Source organism: Hyla sarda, chromosome 2 (assembly GCF_029499605.1).
Source record: "Hyla sarda isolate aHylSar1 chromosome 2, aHylSar1.hap1, whole genome shotgun sequence".
Taxonomy (NCBI): domain Eukaryota; kingdom Metazoa; phylum Chordata; class Amphibia; order Anura; family Hylidae; genus Hyla; species Hyla sarda.
This window is the reverse complement of record NC_079190.1, coordinates 3,473,112-3,498,413: the sequence shown is the minus strand read 5'-3', so window position 1 is coordinate 3,498,413 and position 25,302 is coordinate 3,473,112. Positions and strand designations below refer to the sequence as shown.

Here is a 25,302-nt window from a genome sequence, read left to right as displayed (position 1 = left end):
CTGTATATAACATCTTATACTGACTATACTGTATATAATATCATCTTATACTGACTATACTGTATATAACATCATCTTATACTGACTATACTGTATATAATAACATCTTATACTGACTATACTGTATATAATATCTTATACTGACTATACTGTATATAATAACATCTTATACTGACTATACTGTATATAATATCATCTTATACTGACTATACTGTATATAATATCATCTTATACTGACTATACTGTATATAATATCATCTTATACTGACTATACTGTATATTACATCTTATACTGACTATACTGTATATAATATCATCTTATACTGACTATACTGTATATAACATCTTATACTGACTATACTGTATATAATATCATCTTATACTGACTATACTGTATATAATATCATCTTATACTGACTATACTGTATATAACATCTTATACTGACTATACTGTATATAATATCATCTTATACTGACTATACTGTATATAATATCATCTTATACTGACTATACTGTATATAATATCATCTTATACTGACTATACTGTATATAATATCATCTTATACTGACTATACTGTATATAACATCTTATACTGACTATACTGTATATATCATCTTATACTGACTATACTGTATATAACATCTTATACTGACTATACTGTATATAATATCATCTTATACTGACTATACTGTATATAATATCATCTTATACTGACTATACTGTATATAATATCATCTTATACTGACTATACTGTATATAATATCTTATACTGACTATACTGTATATAATATCATCTTATACTGACTATACTGTATATAACATCTTATACTGACTATAATGTATATAATATCATCTTATACTGACTATAATGTATATAATATCATCTTATACTGACTATAATGTATATAATATCATCTTATACTGACTATACTGTATATAACATCTTATACTGACTATACTGTATATATCATCTTATACTGACTATACTGTATATAACATCTTATACTGACTATACTGTATATATCATCTTATACTGACTATACTGTATATAATATCATCTTATACTGACTATACTGTATATAATAACATCTTATACTGACTATACTGTATATAATAACATCTTATACTGACTATACTGTATATAACATCTTATACTGACTATACTGTATATAATATCATCTTATACTGACTATACTGTATATAATATCTTATACTGACTATACTGTATATAATATCATCTTATACTGACTATACTGTATATAATATCATCTTATACTGACTATACTGTATATAATATCTTATACTGACTATACTGTATATAACATCTTATACTGACTATACTGTATATAATATCTTATACTGACTATACTGTATATAACATCTTATACTGACTATACTGTATATAATATCTTATACTGACTATACTGTATATAACATCTTATACTGACTATACTGTATATAATATCATCTTATACTGACTATACTGTATATAATAACATCTTATACTGACTATACTGTATATAATATCATCTTATACTGACTATACTGTATATAACATCTTATACTGACTATACTGTATATAATATCATCTTATACTGACTATACTGTATATAATATCATCTTATACTGACTATACTGTATATAATATCTTATACTGACTATACTGTATATAATATCATCTTATACTGACTATACTGTATATAATATCTTATACTGACTATACTGTATATAATATCATCTTATACTGACTATACTGTATATAATAACATCTTATACTGACTATACTGTATATAACATCTTATTTCTCATTGTCAGAAGAAAAGTACAGACCCATAAGAGTGAGAGACACCAAACAACGAGGAGAAAGCAGGACAGCCCCCGCACAGCACAGCGCCCCCCAGAGACCAACATGAACACCTGTCCAGTCTGTGCAGGTAAGGAGCAGAGTACATGTGTATTATATCATCATCATCATCATAGGATTACATGTATATTATATCATCATCATAGGATTACATGTATATTATATCATCATCATAGGATTACATGTATATTATATCATCATCATCATAGGATTACATGTATATTATATCATCATCATAGGATTACATGTATATTATATCATCATCATCATAGGATTACATGTATATTATATCATCATCATAGGATTACATGTATATTATATCATCATCATCATCATAGGATTACATGTATATTATATCATCATCATCATAGGATTACATGTATATTATATCATCATCATAGGATTACATGTGTATTATATCATCATCATCATAGGATTACATGTATATTATATCATCATCATCATAGGATTACATGTATATTATATCATCATAGGATTACATGTATATTATATCATCATCATAGGATTACATGTATATTATATCATCATCATAGGATTACATGTATATTATATCATCATCATCATAGGATTACATGTATATTATATCATCATCATCATAGGATTACATGTATATTATATCATCATCATAGGATTACATGTGTATTATATCATCATCATCATAGGATTACATGTATATTATATCATCATCATAGGATTACATGTATATTATATCATCATCATAGGATTACATGTATATTATATCATCATCATCATAGGATTACATGTATATTATATCATCATCATAGGATTACATGTATATTATATCATCATCATCATAGGATTACATGTATATTATATCATCATCATAGGATTACATGTATATTATATCATCATCATCATAGGATTACATGTATATTATATCATCATCATCATAGGATTACATGTATATTATATCATCATCATAGGATTACATGTATATTATATCATCATCATAGGATTACATGTATATTATATCATCATCATAGGATTACATGTATATTATATCATCATCATCATAGGATTACATGTATATTATATCATCATCATAGGATTACATGTATATTATATCATCATCATCATAGGATTACATGTATATTATATCATCATCATCATAGGATTACATGTGTATTATATCATCATCATAGGATTACATGTATATTATATCATCATCATCATAGGATTACATGTATATTATATCATCATCATCATAGGATTACATGTATATTATATCATCATCATAGGATTACATGTATATTATATCATCATCATCATAGGATTACATGTATATTATATCATCATCATAGGATTACATGTATATTATATCATCATCATAGGATTACATGTATATTATATCATCATCATAGGATTACATGTATATTATATCATCATCATCATAGGATTACATGTATATTATATCATCATCATAGGATTACATGTATATTATATCATCATCATCATAGGATTACATGTATATTATATCATCATCATCATAGGATTACATGTATATTATATCATCATCATAGGATTACATGTATATTATATCATCATCATCATAGGATTACATGTATATTATATCATCATCATCATAGGATTACATGTGTATTATATCATCATCATCATAGGATTACATGTATATTATATCATCATCATCATAGGTTTACATGTATATTATATCATCATCATCATAGGATTACATGTATATTATATCATCATCATAGGATTACATGTATATTATATCATCATCATCATAGGATTACATGTATATTATATCATCATCATCATAGGATTACATGTATATTATATCATCATCATAGGATTACATGTGTATTATATCATCATCATAGGATTACATGTTTATTATATCATCATCATAGGATTACATGTATATTATATCATCATAGGATTACATGTATATTATATCATCATCATAGGATTACATGTATATTATATCATCATCATAGGATTACATGTGTATTATATCATCATCATCATAGGATTACATGTGTATTATATCATCATCATAGGATTACATGTATATTATACCATCATCATAGGATTACATGTATATTATATCATCATCATCATAGGATTACATGTATATTATATCATCATCATAGGATTACATGTATATTATATCATCATCATAGGATTACATGTATATTATATCATCATCATCATAGGATTACATGTATATTATATCATCATCATCATAGGATTACATGTATATTATATCATCATCATCATAGGATTACATGTATATTATATCATCATCATAGGATTACATGTGTATTATATCATCATCATCATAGGATTACATGTATATTATATCATCATCATAGGATTACATGTATATTATATCATCATCATCATAGGATTACATGTATATTATATCATCATCATAGGATTACATGTATATTATATCATCATCATCATAGGATTACATGTATATTATATCATCATCATCATAGGATTACATGTATATTATATCATCATCATAGGATTACATGTGTATTATATCATCATCATCATAGGATTACATGTATATTATATCATCATCATAGGATTACATGTATATTATATCATCATCATCATAGGATTACATGTATATTATATCATCATCATCATAGGATTACATGTATATTATATCATCATCATAGGATTACATGTATATTATATCATCATCATCATAGGATTACATGTATATTATATCATCATCATAGGATTACATGTATATTATATCATCATCATAGGATTACATGTATATTATATCATCATCATAGGATTACATGTATATTATATCATCATCATCATAGGATTACATGTATATTATATCATCATCATAGGATTACATGTATATTATATCATCATCATCATAGGATTACATGTATATTATATCATCATCATCATAGGATTACATGTGTATTATATCATCATCATAGGATTACATGTATATTATATCATCATCATCATAGGATTACATGTATATTATATCATCATCATCATAGGATTACATGTATATTATATCATCATCATAGGATTACATGTATATTATATCATCATCATCATAGGATTACATGTATATTATATCATCATCATAGGATTACATGTATATTATATCATCATCATCATAGGATTACATGTATATTATATCATCATCATAGGATTACATGTATATTATATCATCCTCATCATAGGATTACATGTATATTATATCATCCTCATCATAGGATTACATGTATATTATATCATCATCATCATAGGATTACATGTATATTATATCATAATCATCATAGGATTATATGTATATTATATCATCATCATAGGATTACATGTGTATTATATCATCATCATAGGATTACATGTTTATTATATCATCATCATAGGATTACATGTATATTATATCATCATAGGATTACATGTATATTATATCATCATCATAGGATTACATGTATATTATATCATCATCATAGGATTACATGTGTATTATATCATCATCATCATAGGATTACATGTGTATTATATCATCATCATAGGATTACATGTATATTATACCATCATCATAGGATTACATGTATATTATATCATCATCATCATAGGATTACATGTATATTATATCATCATCATAGGATTACATGTATATTATATCATCATCATAGGATTACATGTATATTATATCATCATCATAGGATTACATGTATATTATATCATCATCATCATCATAGGATTACATGTATATTATATCATCATCATCATAGGATTACATGTATATTATATCATCATCATCATAGGATTACATGTATATTATATCATCATCATAGGATTACATGTGTATTATATCATCATCATCATAGGATTACATGTATATTATATCATCATCATAGGATTACATGTATATTATATCATCATCATCATAGGATTACATGTATATTATATCATCATCATCATAGGATTACATGTATATTATATCATCATCATAGGATTACATGTATATTATATCATCATCATCATAGGATTACATGTATATTATATCATCATCATCATAGGATTACATGTATATTATATCATCATCATAGGATTACATGTGTATTATATCATCATCATCATAGGATTACATGTATATTATATCATCATCATAGGATTACATGTATATTATATCATCATCATCATAGGATTACATGTATATTATATCATCATCATCATAGGATTACATGTATATTATATCATCATCATAGGATTACATGTATATTATATCATCATCATCATAGGATTACATGTATATTATATCATCATCATAGGATTACATGTATATTATATCATCATCATAGGATTACATGTATATTATATCATCATCATAGGATTACATGTATATTATATCATCATCATCATAGGATTACATGTATATTATATCATCATCATAGGATTACATGTATATTATATCATCATCATCATAGGATTACATGTATATTATATCATCATCATCATAGGATTACATGTGTATTATATCATCATCATAGGATTACATGTATATTATATCATCATCATCATAGGATTACATGTATATTATATCATCATCATCATAGGATTACATGTATATTATATCATCATCATAGGATTACATGTATATTATATCATCATCATCATAGGATTACATGTATATTATATCATCATCATAGGATTACATGTATATTATATCATCATCATAGGATTACATGTATATTATATCATCATCATAGGATTACATGTATATTATATCATCATCATCATAGGATTACATGTATATTATATCATCATCATAGGATTACATGTATATTATATCATCATCATCATAGGATTACATGTATATTATATCATCATCATCATAGGATTACATGTATATTATATCATCATCATAGGATTACATGTGTATTATATCATCATCATCATAGGATTACATGTATATTATATCATCATCATCATAGGATTACATGTATATTATATCATCATCATAGGATTACATGTATATTATATCATCATCATAGGATTACATGTATATTATATCATCATCATAGGATTACATGTATATTATATCATCATCATCATAGGATTACATGTATATTATATCATCATCATCATAGGATTACATGTATATTATATCATCATCCTAGGATTACATGTATATTATATCATCATCATCGGATTACATGTATATTATATCATCATAGGATTACATGTATATTATATCATCATCATAGGATTACATGTATATTATATCATCATCATCATAGGATTACATGTATATTATATCATCATCATCATAGGATTACATGTATATTATATCATCATCATAGGATTACATGTATATTATATCATCATCATCATAGGATTACATGTATATTATATCATCATCATAGGATTACATGTATATTATATCATCATCATCATAGGATTACATGTATATTATATCATCATCATAGGATTACATGTATATTATATCATCATCATCATAGGATTACATGTATATTATATCATCATCATAGGATTACATGTATTGCATTATCAGGATATATTCTATCTCTGTATAACCAGTCCCTATATTGTATTCTCAGGATATATTATATCTCTGTATAACCAGTCCTTATATTGTATTATATGGATATATTACATCTCTGTATAACCAGTCCCTGTATTGTATTATATGGATATATTCTCTCTCTGTATAACCAGTCCCTGTATTGTATTATGAGGATATATTATATCTCTGTATAACCAGTCCCTGTATTGTATTATCAGGATATATTCTATCTCTGTATAACCAGTCCCTGTATTGTATTATGAGGATATATTATATCTCTGTATAACCAGTCCCTGTATTGTATTATATGGATATATAATATCTCTGTATAACCAGTCCCTGTATTGTATTATCAGGATATATTCTATCTCTGTATAACCAGTCCCTGTATTGTATTCTCAGGATATATTCTCTCTCTGTATAACCAGTCCCTGTATTGTATTATCAGGATATATTATATCTCTGTATAACCAGTCCCTGTATTGTATTATCAGGATATATTATATCTCTGTATAACCAGTCCCTGTATTGTATTATCAGGATATATTCTATCTCTGTATAACCAGTCCCTGTATTGTATTATATGGATATATTCTATCTCTGTATAACCAGTCCCTATATTGTATTATCAGGATATATTCTCTCTCTGTATAACCAGTCCCTGTATTGTATTATCAGGATATATTATATCTCTGTATAACCAGTCCCTGTATTGTATTATCAGGATATATTCTATCTCTGTATAACCAGTCCCTATATTGTATTATCAGGATATATTATATCTCTGTATAACCAGTCCCTGTATTGTATTATCAGGATATATTCTCTCTCTGTATAACCAGTCCCTATATTGTATTATATGGATATATTATATCTCTGTATAACCAGTCCCTGTATTGTATTATATGGATATATTATATCTCTGTATAACCAGTCCCTGTATTGTATTATATGGATATATTCTCTCTCTGTATAACCAGTCCCTATATTGTATTATCAGGATATATTCTCTCTCTGTATAACCAGTCCCTATATTGTATTATCGGGATATATTCTCTCTCTGTATAACCAGTCCCTGTATTGTATTATCAGGATATATTCTCTCTCTGTATAACCAGTCCCTATATTGTATTATCAGGATATATTATATCTCTGTATAACCAGTCCCTGTATTGTATTATCAGGATATATTCTATCTCTGTATAACCAGTCCCTATATTGTATTATATGGATATATTATATCTCTGTATAACCAGTCCCTATATTGTATTATATGGATATATTATATCTCTGTATAACCAGTCCCTATATTGTATTATATGGATATATTATATCTCTGTATAACCAGTCCCTGTATTGTATTATCAGGATATATTCTATCTCTGTATAACCAGTCCCTGTATTGTATTATCAGGATATATTCTATCTCTGTATAACCAGTCCCTGTATTGTATTATATGGATATATTATATCTCTGTATAACCAGTCCCCATATTGTATTATATGGATATATTATATCTCTGTATAACCAGTCCCTGTATTGTATTATATGGATATATTCTATCTCTGTATAACCAGTCCCTGTATTGTATTATGAGGATATATTCTATCTCTGTATAACCAGTCCCTGTATTGTATTCTCAGGATATATTCTATCTCTGTATAACCAGTCCCTGTATTGTATTATATGGATATATTATATCTCTGTATAACCAGTCCCTGTATTGTATTATATGGATATATTCTATCTCTGTATAACCAGTCCCTATATTGTATTATCAGGATATATTCTATCTCTGTATAACCAGTCCCTGTATTGTATTCTCAGAATATATTATATCTCTGTATAACCAGTCCCTGTATTGTATTCTCAGGACTCTTTCCAGCCGCTCACCTCCCGGCCCATGCCGCCACCTGTGGAGAAGCCCCCGGATCACGCAGCATCGTTCTGTCCTCTTCTTCTGATGATGATGATGTCATCCTTTGGCCGCCGGCCGCTCCTCATAGACCCGCCTCCTGGGTGCCGTGCCCGTTGTGTGCTTTCCCTTTCGAGGACCATAAAATAGAAGAACACGCCAGCAGGTGCGGAGAGTAGAGGAGTAATTTATCACATAAGGTATTACCCCAAAAGGGGCTCTAGAATGTGGTCGATCACAAGCCCCTTCTACAGAAGAGAGACCCCCCCCCCCAAACCATCCCGTCACCTGCAGAGGCCCAGGATCGACATCCGTTCCCACCTCTCAACCCTTTGGCCGAGGCTTATGGGGGGACCCCCCACACTACTCGTCTGCTACCCTGGTGTCCATAAAGAACTGATTGGTGTCCCCGAGACCTGGGAGGAACCTGATGGCCACATACATGTCCTCGGGACCTACAGGAGGGACATCCCTGAAGAATCCCAGTGACTGACACGGGTGTATAGTGAACATACACTGACATTTATCTGGTGTGCACTGTGTTATACATCCTGAACGTCTACGCGGATCTATAAATACCCCTCATAGAATTTACAAGGCCGAGGAGCTAGAGGTGCGGGCTCAATATTCCTGGCACCCCGTGGTCACCACTTCTGCACCTCGACTCTCTCCTACCCGCACCTTTATGGCCAGATACAGAGGTCAGATGAGCCCCAGGGTAGCCATTGGACCATCACTGGAAGCTGCTCTGTCTGACACCCGCTCTAGTGCCCTCCTCGGCTCTACAGATGGTGCAGGTAGCTGCATGGACCATCATAGAAAGCGAGCACGCATACTTCCTCATAGATTGTAAGCTCCTGTCACCTCCTATTGAGGGAACTGTTGAATAGTTAGTTGCATTATGTGATTCCGTCTGTATATGATCCCTGATGTACAGTGCTGCAGAATATTTATATAAATAAAGATGATTATTTATTATTATGATTATTATTATTATGTGTCTATAACCTAAATGAGGTGGATGTTAGCCGGTGACCATAGGTTAGCAGCAGCTTAAAGGGGTACTCCGCTGCTCAGCGTTTGGAACAAACTGTTCCGAACGCTGGAGCAGGGTCCGGGAGCTTGTGACATCATAGCCCCGCCCCCTCAATGCAAGTCTATGGGAGGGGGCGTGACGGCCGTCACGCCCCCTCCCATAGACTTGCATTGAGGGGCGGGGGCGTGACAACATGAGGGGCGGGGCTATAATGTCACAAGCTCCCGATGCCGGCTCCAGCATTCACACCAGTTTGTTCCAAACGCAGAGCAGCGTAGTACCCCTTTAAGTCTACTATCTAGTACAGAGGTCTCAAAATGTGGCCCTCAAGATGTTGATAAACTTCAACTCCCAGCATGCCCCGACAGAAGTCATCCGCTTCAGTAATGTAGACGTAAAAGCTACACGTATAGCGCTAGTACATAAACAGCAGCGTAATATTGTTCAGTGCGGAAAACGATTGTGGAACCGTACACCTGCAAACAGACTGGACCCAGCTACTTGGCTTCATCAGGGGTGTATGATTGATTCCTCCATGTATCAGTATATACAGGATACACGTGTGACCAATCAGCACCTTCTGTATATATAGACAATATACTGTAATAACTCACTACAATGCGGGTGCAGTACCCTGTCTGTGCTTCTACTCTCCACACGGGGGTGGGGGGGGGTGAGTATTGGCCATTCAGGGGTTAAGCAATGGTCCCCAGTTTGCTGAAAACTCTTTGCTACATGCACAGTGCACGTGCCGCTGTTATACCCAACGTTGCTGCGCGTTATCCCTTTGGCACAGACAGAGCGCCGCTCCCACGTTGTAGGAAGTTCTTACTACAGGTGTAAACATAAGGTACTGATTGGTTTCGACGTGTGTATACTGTATATATTCATATAATGGAGGAAAGGATCATTGACCCTTGATGAAGCCAAAAAAGAGAAACGCTCGTCGGGTTATCTGGACGCCACTTTTGGCTCATATTATTATTTCTGTGGCGATCGTCTGACTGACTGATTCCTGTATGTAGCAGTAGCTCAGTCCAATCTGTTCGCGGGTGTATGGTGTGTTACTTGGGGTGTGTTATTTGGGGTGTGTTACTTTTGGGTGTGTTACTTTTACTTTTGGGTGTGTTATTTGGGGCGTGTTTCTTATAGTTTACTTTTTACTTGTGCTGTGTTGTTATAAGTTAAACACATAATAGATTTGCTTTTCCTTTTGCATATTGTCCTCTCTCAGAATAGAGACATAAATTCCCTCCTTTATTGTGCATTTGTTTCCATTTTACGCGCTATCACTGTGGAACTGTTGAATTTCCTGAGAAATCGGCAAATAAAATGCTCATCAAAAACCTTAAAGTGGTACTCTGCCCTAGACATCTTATCCCCTATCCAAAAGATTGGGGATAAGATGTCTGATTATGGGGGTCCCGCCGCTGGGGATTCCCACAATCTCTCCACTTGTCATTAGCTTCATGGAGCAAAGAATGCTCCATGTCTGATGACTCCCGATACAGGGGCCAGAGTATCGTGATGTCACGGCCCCGCCCCTTGTGACATCACAACCTGCCCCCCTCAATGCAAGCCTATGGGAGAGGGCGTGACGGGCACCACGCCCCCTCCAATAGACTTGCATTGTGGGGGCGGAGCCATGACATCACGATACTCCGGCCCCTGTATCGTGGGTCATCAGACACTGAACAATCTTCGCTCCTTGCAGCTAATGACAAGTTGGTGCTGCAGGAGAGGAAAAAACGGGACTCCATGCTCCTAAACGGACAAGCCGGAGGACCAGGTCTGCAGACTTGTGTGGGCGCTCAGAGGCGACTGCCTGCAGTCGCCTCTGAGCGCCCACACAAGTCTGCAGACCTGAAGCATAATCCAACAAAAATTACTTAGTGTGCAGGTACCCTGTCACTTTTTTTTTTCCTGCGCTTGTTATATGGTCTCCTTGATACTTACCTTCTCAAGCTAAGGCTTAAAAGGGGGTTACTCCCCTGGAAAACATTTTTATTTTTTTTATTTTTAAATCAACTGGTACCAGAAAGTTAAACAGATTTGTAAATGACTTCTATTTAAAAATCTTAATCCTTTCAGTACTTATCAGCTGCTGTATGTTCCAGAGGAAGTTTTTTTTTTTTTTTCTTTTTGAATTTCTTTTTTTCTGTCTGACACCTCTGTCCATCTCAGGAACTGTCCAGAGTACAAGAGAATCCCCATAACAAACCTCTCCTGCTCCGGACAGTTCCTAAAGTGGACAGAGGTGTCAGCAGAGAGCACTGTGGTCAGACAAAAAAAGGAAATTCAAAAAGAAAAGAACTTCCTCTGGAACATACAGCAGCTGATAAGTACTGGAAGGATTAAGATTTTTTTTTATAGAAGTCATTTACAAATCTTTTTAATTTAAATCTGGGACTATTTGATTGAAAAAAAAAAAAATATATATATGTTTTCCAGGGGGAACACCCTTTTTAATATTAACCCCTTCCTTCAATAGGACATATGGGTATGTTCTGGAAAGTGGGGACTAGCATTGGAGCAGCATTTTGATGTTAGCATGGCATTAAACAGTGTATGCAGTCTAAGGATGGGGACTAAAAAAAACAAAAAAGGGTAAAAAAAATAAATAAATAAAAAGAAATACTTGTGAATAAGTCAGGTAGAAAAAGCAGACATGGCCGCACATCCACAATTTTGCATTTTGATCGAATTGCTTCTCAGCATAATTTCAAAAACTAACAGGTTGTTAGTATACATTTTGATCAAAAGGTACAAGCCCACTCACCACGTCAAGGCCACCTATCCAGAGTGGGTCCCAAACGTCCCTAGCATAAAATGGCGCAGCACCGGGCGGCGACCACCACCGCCGCGACGCTAATGCCCACAGGGGGGAACGATCAAAATGCAAAATTGTGGATGTGCGGCCATGTCTGCTTTTTCTACCTGGATTCACACTTGTGAATAAGCTCCTCCCCCCAATAAAAGTTGAAACACCTCCCTTTTTGCCATTTTCAAGTACAATAATGTCAACAAAATAACCATAAACATAAGTGGTGTCACCGCTTGCGGAACTGTCCAGACGAGTAAAATATGATGAAAATTAAACCGCGCAGTCAATGGCGTAAACATAAACAAATACCAAAATGCAGATTTTTGGTCACTTCATATACCAAAAAAAATAAAATGAATACAAAGTGAATACAAAAGTCCCATAAAAACAAAAATGGTTCCAATAGAAAATACAGATCATGGCGTAATGAGCCTCATACAGTTCCGTATACAGAATAATAAGTTATAGGGATCAGAAGAGGACAATATCAAGCAAACTCATCTTTATACAGAAAATTTGCATTTATTTATTTTTTTTTACTAGTAAAATAGAACAAAATCTGTATAAATTGGGTATTGTTGTAATCGTATGGACCTACTGAATAAAGATAATTAAAAAGGGTCCTCCGCTGCAAGGCATCTTATGGATAGGGGATAAGATGTCTGATCAAGGGTGTCCCAGTAACCCCCGTATTCAGACATATCCTCCATCTAAAGGATAAGGGAGAAGATGTGTTACGCCGAGCGCTCCGGGTCCCTGCTCCTCCCCGAAGCGCTCGCGGCGTTTCTCTCCCTGCAGCGCCCCGGTCAGACCCGCTGACCGGGAGCGCTGCACTGACATTGCCGGCGGGGATGCGATTCGCATAGCGGGACGCACCCGCTCGCGAATCGCATCCCAAGTCACTCACCTGTCCCGGTCCCCAGCTGTCATGCTCTGGCGCGCGCGGCTCCGCTCTCTAGGGCGCGCGTGCACCAGCTCTCTGAGATTTAAAGGGCCAGTGCACCAATGATTGGTGCCTGGCCCAATCACCCTAATTAGTTTCCACCTGCTCCCTGGCTATATGACCTCACTTCCCCTGCACTTCCTTGCCGGATCTTGTTGCCTTGTGCCTAGAGAAAGCTACTCTGTGTTTACCACTACTGTGTTCCTGACCTTCTGCTATCATCATTGACTACGAACCTTGCCGCCTGCCCCGACCTTCTGCTACGTCCGACCTTGCTCTTGTCTACTCCCTTGTACCGCGCCTATCTTCAGCAGTCAGAGAGGTTGAGCCGTTGCCGGTGGATACGATCTGGTTGCTACCGCCGCTGCAAGACCATCCCGCTTTGCGGCGGGCTCTGGTGAATACCAGTAGCAACTTAGAACCGGTCCACCGACACGGTCCACGCCAATCCCTCTCTGACACAGAGGATCCACCACCAGCCTGCCGAGTCGTGACAAGATGCCTAGCAGCGGAGGACCCTTTTAAGTACAAGTCCTGTAAAGAAATAGCCCTGTAGATGGAAAACTGATGGAAAGATTTAGAGAGTTATGTTTTTTAAAAAGCGAGAAGGAAAATTAAAATACAAGAAAACAATCATTGTGCCATTCAAGGGTTAAGCAGTGGTCCCGAGTTTGCTGAAAACTCTTTGTTATGCCTACCATTGGTGCGCGTTATCCCTTTGGCGCAGACAGAGTGCTGCTCCCACATTGTAGGAAGTTCTTACTACAGGTGTAAACATAAGGTACTGATTGGTTAGACGTGTGTATACTGTATATATGGCTATATGGAGGAACGGATTGTTGACCCTTGATGAAGCCAAAAAGAGAAACGCTTGTCGGGTTATCTGGACGCCATTTTTGGCTCCTATTATTATTTCTGTGGCGATCGTCTGACTGATTCCTGTATGTAGCAGAAGCTCGGTCCGATCTGTTTGCGGGTGTATGGTGTGTTCCTTGTGGTGTGTTCCTTTGCTTTTATGGTGTGTTTCTTATGTTACTTATGGTGTGTTACTTATGGTGTGTTACTTATGGTGTGTTACTTATGGTGTGTTACTTATGGTGTGTTACTTATGGTGTGTTCCTTGTGGTGTGTTCCTTTACTTTTATGGTGTGTTACTTATGGTGTGTAACTTATAGTGTGTTTCTTATGTTACTTATGGTGTGTAACTTATAGTGTGTTTCTTATGTTACTTATGGTGTGTTACTTATAGTGTGTTTCTTATGTTACTTATGGTGTGTTACTTATGGTGTGTTACTTATGGTGTGTTCCTTGTGGTGTGTTCCTTTACTTTTATGGTGTGTTACTTATGGTGTGTTACTTATGGTGTGTTACTTATGGTGTGTTACTTATGGTGTGTTACTTATGGTGTGTTCCTTGTGGTGTGTTCCTTTACTTTTATCGTGTGTTACTTATGGTGTGTAACTTATAGTGTGTTTCTTATGTTACTTATGGTGTGTAACTTATAGTGTGTTTCTTATGTTACTTATGGTGTGTTACTTATGAAGTGTTACTTATAGTGTGTTTCTTATGTTACTTATGGTGTGTTACTTATGGTGTGTTACTTATGGTGTGTTCCTTGTGGTGTGTTCCTTTACTTTTATGGTGTGTTACTTATGGTGTGTTACTTATGGAGTGTTTCTTATGTTACTTATGGTGTGTTACTTATGGTGTGTTTCTTATGTTACTTATGGTGTGTTACTTATAGTGTATTTCTTATGTTACTTATGGTGTGTTACTTATGGAGTGTTACTTATAGTGTGTTTCTTATGTTACTTATGGTGTGTTACTTATGGTGTGTTACTTATGGTGTGTTCCTTGTGGTGTGTTCCTTTACTTTTATGGTGTGTTACTTATGGTGTGTAACTTATAGTGTGTTTCTTATGTTACTTATGGTGTGTTACTTATGGAGTGTTTCTTATGTTACTTATGGTGTGTTACTTATGGAGTGTTTCTTATGTTACTTATGGTGTGTTACTTATGGTGTGTTTCTTATGTTACTTATGGTGTGTTACTTATGGTGTGTTTCTTATGTTACTTATGGTGTGTTACTTATAGTGTGTTTCTTATGTTACTTATGGTGTGTTACTTATGGTGTGTTCCTTGTGGTGTGTTCCTTTACTTTTATGGTGTGTTACTTATGGTGTGTTACTTATAGTGTGTTTCTTATGTTACTTATGGTGTGTTACTTATAGTGTGTTTCTTATGTTACTTATGGTGTGTTACTTATGGTGTGTTTCTTATGTTACTTATGGTGTGTTACTTATAGTGTGTTTCTTATGTTACTTAATGTGTGTTACTTATGGTGTGTTACTTATGGTGTGTTACTTATGGTGTGTTATTTATGGTGTGTTATTTATGGTGTGTTACCTATAGTGTGTTTCTTATGTTACTTATGGTGTGTTACTTATAGTGTGTTTCTTATGTTACTTATGGTGTGTTACTTATAGTGTGTTTCTTATGTTACTTAATGTGTGTTACTTATGGAGTGTTACTTATGGAGTGTTACTTATGGTGTGTTATTTATGGTGTGTTATTTATGGTGTGTTACTTATGGAGTGTTACTTATGTCACTTTATGGTGTGTTACTTACACAATCATTTCCCTGTGGTACGCTGCTGTTCATGCACTAGCACTTTACTTTCCTTTTACAGCATTTGATGTTTTTCTCTCGGAAACTTGATATTATGACTGGCGATATTCTGTATTTTTAACCCCTGAGTGTATATTTATGCATTTATGATATGAGGTGTTTTTTTTAGCATATATATCTTTTTAATTGGTGCAGGTTTAACCCCACCCTGCCTCCTCTCTACTAGTGGACCCCACTGTAAACCCCAACCAGTTTGGCTTTAAGTCGCACTTGAGGATGTTCATTAACCCTTTGCCCCCCCCCCCCCACGGTTATAGATTGCTAATCCTGCCCCGCCTCACAGAAATCTACCATCTCCACTGCTAAAATGTTGTCTCTGGGGTGAACAATCAGCATCAGTCACGTGACTGGCGGTTTTTCCTCTCAGAGCTGTATCTAGATGGAAGGCGAAAGAGACATAAATAGGGTTAACCCTTTACCACCCACCATGTCTTTCACTGAATGGCACTTGGAGGGTAGCAGGTGCTGGTGCTGCCAACTCCACAGCATGGCAAGGGTTAATGACAAAGTGAAAAAAAACAGCAACAAGTGAAACAGATGTATCGTGCTCATTGTGGCGTCCCCCAGGGGCTGAGGAGCAGAACGCAGGCTGATTCTTTCCATAATGACCCCAGAGAGACAGAGCTGGGAGGCGCAGGTGAGAGACGACAGCGGCAGCAGCGCAGGATCTGTACTGATCGTGGGGAGAGGACGACTTACTGTATGGACAGAACACAGGAACGGAGCCGCAACTATGGAGAACTTAACGGTGAGTGTTAACCCTTCACCCCTAATATAAAGCCAACGTTAGGAAGATCCCCCATAACAGTGTGTCCTCTACAGATCCCCCATAACAGTGTGTCCTCTACAGATCCCCCATAAGTGTGTCCTTTACAGATCCCCCATAAGTGTGTCCTCTACAGATCCCTCCATAACAGTGTGTCCTTTACAGATCCCCCATAACAGTGTGTCCTTTACAGATCCCCCATAACAGTGTGTCCTCTACAGATCCCTCCATAAGTGTCATCTACAGATCCCCCATAACAGTGTGTCATCTACAGATCCCCCATAACAGTGTGTCATCTACAGATCCCCCATAACAGTGTGTCATCTACAGATCCCCCATAACAGTGTGTCATCTACAGATCCCCCATAACAGTGTATCATCTACAGATCCCCCATAACAGTGTGTCATCTACAGATCCCCCATAACAGTGTGTCCTCTACAGATCCCCCATAACAGTGTGTCCTCTACAGATCCCCCATAACAGTGTGTCCTCTACAGATCCCCCATAACAGTGTGTCCTCTACAGATCCCCCATAACAGTGTGTCCTCTACAGATCCCCCATAACAGTGTGTCCTCTACAGATCCCCCATAACAGTGTGTCCTCTACAGATCCCCCATAACAGTGTGTCCTCTACAGATCCCCCATAACAGTGTGTCCTCTACAGATCCCCCATAACAGTGTGCCCTCTACAGATCCCCCATAAGTGTGTCCTCTACAGATCCTTCATAAGAGTGTAATCTACAGATCCCCCATAAGTGTGTCAGCTACAGATCCCCCATAAGTGGGTCCTCTACAGATCCCCCATAACAGTGTGTCCTCTACAGATCCCCCATAAGTGTGTCCTCTACAGATCCCCCATAACAGTGTGTCCTCTACAGATCCCCCATAACAGTGTGTCCTCTACAGATCCCCCATAACAGTGATCCCCATAACAGTGTGTCCTCTACAGATCCTCCATAAGAGTGTAATCTACAGATCCCCCATAAGTGTGTCATCTACAGATCCCCTATAACAATGATCCCCCATAACAGTGTGTCATCTACAGATGCCCCATAACAGTGTGTCCTTTACAGATCCCCCATAACAGTGTGTCCTCTACAGATCCTCCATAAGAGTGTGATCTACAGATCCCCCATAACAGTGTGTCCTCTACAGATCCCCCATAAGTGTGTCCTCTACAGATCCCCCATAACAGTGTGTCAGCTACAGATCCCCCATAAGTGGGTCATCTACAGATCCCCCATAACTATGATCCCCCATAACAGTGTGTCCTCTACAGATCCCCCATAACAGTGTGTCCTCTACAGATCCCCCATAACAGTGTGTCCTCTACAGATCCCCCCATAACAGTGTGTCCTCTACAGATCCCCCATAACAGTGTGTCCTCTACAGATCCCCCATAACAGTGTGTCCTCTACAGATCCCCCATAACAGTGTGTCCTCTACAGATCCCCCATAACAGTGTGTCCTCTACAGATCCCCCATAACAGTGTGTCCTCTACAGATCCCCCATAACAGTGTGTCCTCTACAGATCCCCCATAACAGTGTGTCCTCTACAGATCCCCCATAACAGTGTGTCCTCTACAGATCCCCCATAACAGTGTGTCCTCTACAGATCCCCCATAACAGTGTGTTCTCTACAGATCCCCCATAACAGTGTGTCCTCTACAGATCCCCCATAAGTGTGTCCTCTACAGATCCCCCATAACAGTGTGTCCTCTACAGGTCCCCCATAACAGTGTGTCCTCTACAGGTCCCACATAACAGTGTGTCCTCTACAGGTCCCCCATAACAGTGTGTCCTCTACAGGTCCCCCATAACAGTGTGTCCTCTACAGGTCCCCCATAACAGTGTGTCCTCTACAGGTCCCCCATAACAGTGTGTCATCTACAGGTCCCCCATAACAGTGTGTCCTCTACAGATCCCCCATAACAGTGTGTCCTCTACAGGTCCCCCATAACAGTGTGTCCTCTACAGGTCCCCCATAACAGTGTGTCCTCTACAGGTCCCCCATAACAGTGTGTCCTCTACAGATCCCCCATAACAGTGTGTCCTCTACAGATCCCCCATAACAGTGTGTCCTCTACAGATCCCCCATAACAGTGTGTCCTCTACAGATCCCCCATAACAGTGTGTCCTCTACAGATCCCCCATAACAGTGTGTCATCTACAGATCCCCCATAACAGTGTCATCTACAGAGCCCCCATAAGTGTGTCCTCTACAGATCCCCCATAACAGTGTGTCAGCCTGTCAGTGATCAGACTATACTGCGCACACTGTATCCAATTGGCCTGCATGGCTGTTGTCCCAGAAGGAAGCCTCTTCTACAGTCGAAGCACAGGAAACCCTGCAGGCAGTCTCCTGAAGGCAGGCAGACTAAGTGCATGGGTTACTGGAACCATATCCTGGGGTCCAATGAGACCAAACTAAAATGATTTGGTTGGTATGTTGTCAAGCCTTTGTGGTGATAACCAGGTGAGAACAAAGACAAATGTCCTGTCTACAGTCAGGCATGGTGATGGAAGTGTCATGGTCTGGGACTGCATGAGTGCTGCTAGGACTGGGGGGTGTAAGGAACCCTCCTTGGGGATAGCTCTGGGATCGTCCTGGTCACTGCCACGGGACACGTTTCCTTGCAATAACTCGGCAGACAACAGTTCAGGATACAAGTCTGGCACCTCGCCAGCTTTATTTATACAGGTTGCAAGCCAAAACATAACACAGGAACAAAATAAAATCCTAGACTGTCTGGTCACTAACTACAACTCTCAGCATGCCCTGTCTACTAACTGGTGAGCTACCTTCACCCTGTAAAACATATGACACCTGCGACCTGTTTACTCACAGTTCACAGTGCTTCCCCCAGCAGGGCCCGTGTCTCCCCCTTACAGCAGCTTACTGTTTGCCCAGATCAGACTGAGTCTCTTACTTTTGAAGGCCTACCCACTCTGCTGCCTGATTACTTAGGCCCCAGGTGAAGGATTCTCCAAAGTGAGTCAAGGAAATGTACCCTTTCGTTGCCACTTTATCACATATCCCCCCCCCCCCCCCCCCTTGCTCAGACCACCGGGATAGAGCACCTGTGCCTGAAAGGCAGAGTCCATCTGCCTTTCCTTCTTCTTGGACAATTACTGTCCCACAGACACCGAAGACCTTAATTTTTTTCTTCCGCACTCTTATTAGCCACCATGTACACGTTTCAGCTTCAGAGGATTCCCCACCTGGTTTCACCTCAGTCTTAGCTTCAGGGGACTTCTCAAATAGCTTCCCCTCAATCTTAGCTTCAGAGGACTTCTTACAGGGCTTCACCTCAATCTTAGCTTCAGACGACTTCTTACAGGGCTTCACCTCAATCTTAGCTTAAGAGGACTTCTTACAGGATTTCACCTCAATCTTAGCTCCAGAGGACTTCTTACAGGATTTCACCTCAATCTTAGCTCCAGAGGACTTCTCTACTTTCAGAGAAAACATCCCTGTATCCAGTAGCTTTTGCCCCAGAAGCCTTCCTTGAGCCAATTCCACCATAGATTGGTCTCTGCTCTCTTTTAGGACTTCCAAGTCCTCTTCCATCTTTTCATATTCTCACAGCTTACTCTGGAGCTTAGCGGACTTCCTCCTCTCACTATCGTGCAACTCTGTCAAGTCCCTGATAGTGCCTTCCGAAGACAGCAATTGTTTTCTCCACTGCTCATTGTCTGCCAGCAGAGCCTCCTGCTTGTAGAGTTGCGCTCCCAGCAAAACCAAGGCAGCTGCGTGGGACCTTCTGCGCGTTTCGTTCTGCGTTGCCAGGCTCTGCACTTTGTGAGCCAACAGCACTTTCTCTCCCTCTAGATCCTCCATGGCTACCAGCCTAGCCTTGTAGTCACACTGTAGAGCGTGATATGTACTATTCAGAAGACTCACTTCTTCCGTCAGGAAGGTAACCTGCTTGGCCAGTCTCTTGACTTCATTGTTCTGGCAGGTCACCAGATTCTGGGAGTGGGACAGTTCATCCTTCAGAGCTACAATGTCACTTTTGTGGGGCTCCGTGACTTTTTCCAGTTGACGCTTCGCTTCCTGCTCACTCTGGAAGTCTGCCAGCACTTTGTCCCTTTCCTCTGTCATACACTGTACCTCTTCCTCTTTTTCTGACAACTTCATGAAAACCAACTTCAGGGTTTCTTCCAGATCCTGGATTTGCTCCAGTTTCTTCCCCAGATCAACCCATTGTTTCCGAGACCTTTTACTGACAGCGGTCTCCTCACTCTCGCTCTTGGGCCTTGAGTCATTTTCTTGTCCTCTGTCAGACACTCGACCCGACTCTTCTTCTCCTTTACTTAGGACTTCGTCTGCGACTGTAAATGCAACATCCAGCTCTACTGGTACTCTGTCCCATAGTTTTGGCTTTTCCATAGCCATCTCCGTAACTTGACTTGCGGACTGCTCTTCAGCTCCCCTAGTGGTCTGGCATACTCTCACCTGACATACATCTAGGATCTGCTGACATTCCCCGTCCTCAGCCTCTGCTGAGATACTTTCCTCTGCTGTGTGGTGCAAGTCAAGTGTTGTGAGCCTATCAGGTGTTCCTGCTCTAGTCACCTGACTATCTTCCCACAACTGTTGGAAAAAACTGAAAATCCTTTCCCAGTACTACCTCGTATTCCAAGGAGGGCTCTATGACAACCTTGTGCCCTCTAGTACCGTAGGGAGTAGAAATACACACATTAACCGTTTTATAACCCCAAATACCGGCTTGCATAGACATTATAGCGGGGTCTGGCTTTCTACAGATGGTCTTTACCAGACTTATCACACATCTAGGGTCTAACAAAACCATCACCAGGTTTTCTTCTGTCCTGCTAGAGGTGGGAATAGAACTCTTTACATCTAAACACATCATCATACGTTTTTTCACAAAAACCTTATTATCCCGCATGGGTTCACAATTTATGGCACCATTCACACAGTCCAGCAAAGAGAGCCCAGCCTTTACTAATTCCGAAACCTTTGGGTGCAAATTTTCTGGTGCACTCTCGGCATCCCACAATTCCTAAAAGTGTGGAAAGTCTCTGCCCAGAACAACTTCCACAGTAAGTCCCGCACAAACCTCCATCACATGGTTCACTGTCCCAAAAGATGTATCAAAATTAATTTGAACTGTCTTACCGGGCTCCGGTTGGGACTTCACACACGGAATTACCTCAGGCATTATCCGAAACACAGTCTGATGACAGTCCAAGTCCACCCACAGTGGGATTCAGCCCACCAACAACTCACGCATCCTCGGCTACATCCTGGCGACCACAGGTTGTGACCCACGTCAGTTGCTCCCGGCAATGGCCTGCCGACGTTGTCCCATTTCCAAAAAACGTGATCCGTTGCACCTAGCAACATTCCTCCACAGATTCAGTCCTGTGCTTGTATTCATCTGCTGGGCTCCTCAGACTTGCAATCTTGCAGGGGGTTGCTCCTAGCAATGGCTCAACTCCAACTCGACAGTTGGTTGCCCTTGGCAACGTGATGCCCGCATCCTCCACCAAATGTAAGGAACCGTCCTTGAGGATAGCTCTGGGATCGTCCTGGTAACTGCCACGGGACATGTTTCCTTGCAATAACTTGACAGACAACAGTTCAGTATACAAGTCTGGCTCCTCACCAGCTTTATTTATACAGGTTGCAGGCAAAAACAAAACATAACACAACCTACACACACTTGTAGAACCAATTTATTAGCACAAATCTGCCCTAAACACAGCAGAGCAAAAAATAATAATATACAACCTACAGAGCTGACTATAAATGGGTAAATGAATATCTCACAAGCATAAGTGTTGAATCCCAATGATATACTTTATAGAGAGATACATAATGTAAACAGACAACAACCCCTGAAAACAATCCCTCCCTCCCACTAAAAACATATACACAAAGAAAGACAATTTAAAATATGGTGAGGGAACATCCGGAGTGCATACTAATAATACACATATGATCATGTAACATGTGGATCAAGGACCATACTGGGATCTTAACTAAACACCTGTGTCATACCCATAATCAGTTTATACAATAACTATTGCACATATGAAATTGCACACTGCCCATATTAAATATCAGTTATTCAATAAATATAGTCTGGCACCCAGAGTAAGGTGCATGCAGTGCTAAAATGTAAGCATGCACCCACAAATAAGGTGCATGAAGTGCACGGGGCAAACGGAAGATGACATTAGTATAAATATCTGCCTATGGATGTAAACTTTCACCCAAAATAAGGTGCATAAAGTGCTAAATTGACATTAACTTACACCCTAAAATAAGGTGAAAGCAGTGCGTAAGGCAAACAGAGGATGACACTAAATATAGGTGTCTGCTTATAGGAATAATAGATCGGTCCTCAGATATCACATATATATACAAACAATAACTAACAACAGTGGCCCTCATTTACTTAGAAAATCGGGTTGTAAGTCTATGTTGCTTTCTTACCCAATTGCTTTTTTCCCCTGGTATTTATTATTATGTTGCATCCTGTTTGTCGCACGTGGGTTTTGTTGGTTTTGGTTTCCAACTCCTCTGAGTTGTAGGGAAAAAATCCACAACAATTCAACAAATTCGGGTTGGAAATCTTTATAAATACGTGGGAAAGCTCAGAAATGTTGGGTTACGCCCCTTTTTCGGGTTTGGGAGAATCCACATTGGGTCCGTCGGGAAAAAATGTCGCATCGTGTCGCAGACTGGCGCACGATGTCTGTGACATGTCGCAGACAAAGATGCGCCAAAAAAACCCGACAAAACAAGTCGGGTTTAGAATAGTAAATGAGGGCGAGTGTGGTCACACTTACACCTGGATGTTCCCCCACCTCACACTCCGACGCATTTCGCTGTCTTCCTCGGGGAGTAGTGAGGTGGGGGAAGTCCGGGGTGTTTTATATACGGTGGGGAATTGATCAGGCCAATAGCTAACCTTTTCAGATGGCGCCATAAGTATATGGCGCTCGTGAATGCGTACCGCCACCCGCCATGTCACCGGAAGCCGTCCGTCCCTCCACGTGATCAGCCGCCGGAAGCGGCGTCACACGAGAAGGGAGAGGACAACCCCCGGCGGCCCGGCAGGTGCGCATGCGCACACGAGCACACAGCGTCCATGTTAAGTGTGGGAAAACTTTGCCCACACTTCTATCGGTACAGATACATAACACAGATGGGATAAAGTGGATACCTCAAAGATACTGGGAGCATATAATTAGTGTAGGATGTCATGATATCCTAATAAAAATAACAATAAATACATCTATTTACATAAGAATACATAATATAATAATACATAATACTTATAAGTGGAAAACTGTGACCGAAATATAAAATTATAAATGAAAATGTTTGATGAAGTGAATAGTGACATAAAGTTTGTGACTATACATAATATGAAAACTCAATAAGAGTAAATGAATACATATGAGAACAAATGAACTGACAATAATGCCATAATTAATATAAGATGTAGTGCATCTAAAATTACGAGTGCTTGAATAATAATAAATAATAAATTGATATGTGCATAAGCATACTAAATTTATAGATAAATATATAATAAAGTGCATGTAAAACCAAAAATGAATTAATAATAATATACATATAAATGAAAAATATAAAAAATTTAAATATATAAAAAAGATCTAATATACAA

At 37.9% G+C, this 25,302-nt stretch overlaps 2 protein-coding genes across 6 annotated transcripts in view; both read left to right on the top strand.

Moving 5' to 3' along the window:
• XNDC1N (XRCC1 N-terminal domain containing 1, N-terminal like) overlaps positions 1–10,352 on the top strand; it is a 30,085-nt gene extending 19,733 nt beyond the window's left edge. For all 5 annotated transcript variants that reach the window (XM_056561052.1, XM_056561054.1, XM_056561053.1 and 2 more), the window contains exons 9-10: positions 1,817–1,935; positions 9,330–10,352. In XM_056561052.1, the coding sequence (XP_056417027.1) occupies positions 1,817–1,935; positions 9,330–9,550 (340 nt within the window). In that variant the 3' untranslated portion in view covers positions 9,551–10,352. The remainder of the gene's footprint in view (positions 1–1,816; positions 1,936–9,329) is intronic.
• Positions 10,353–17,531: 7,179 nt separating this feature from the next.
• LOC130358176 (short transient receptor potential channel 2-like) overlaps positions 17,532–25,302 on the top strand; it is a 67,957-nt gene continuing 60,186 nt past the window's right edge. The window contains exon 1 of the mRNA XM_056561045.1: positions 17,532–17,611. Within this exon, the coding sequence (XP_056417020.1) occupies positions 17,597–17,611 (15 nt within the window). The 5' untranslated portion in view covers positions 17,532–17,596. The remainder of the gene's footprint in view (positions 17,612–25,302) is intronic.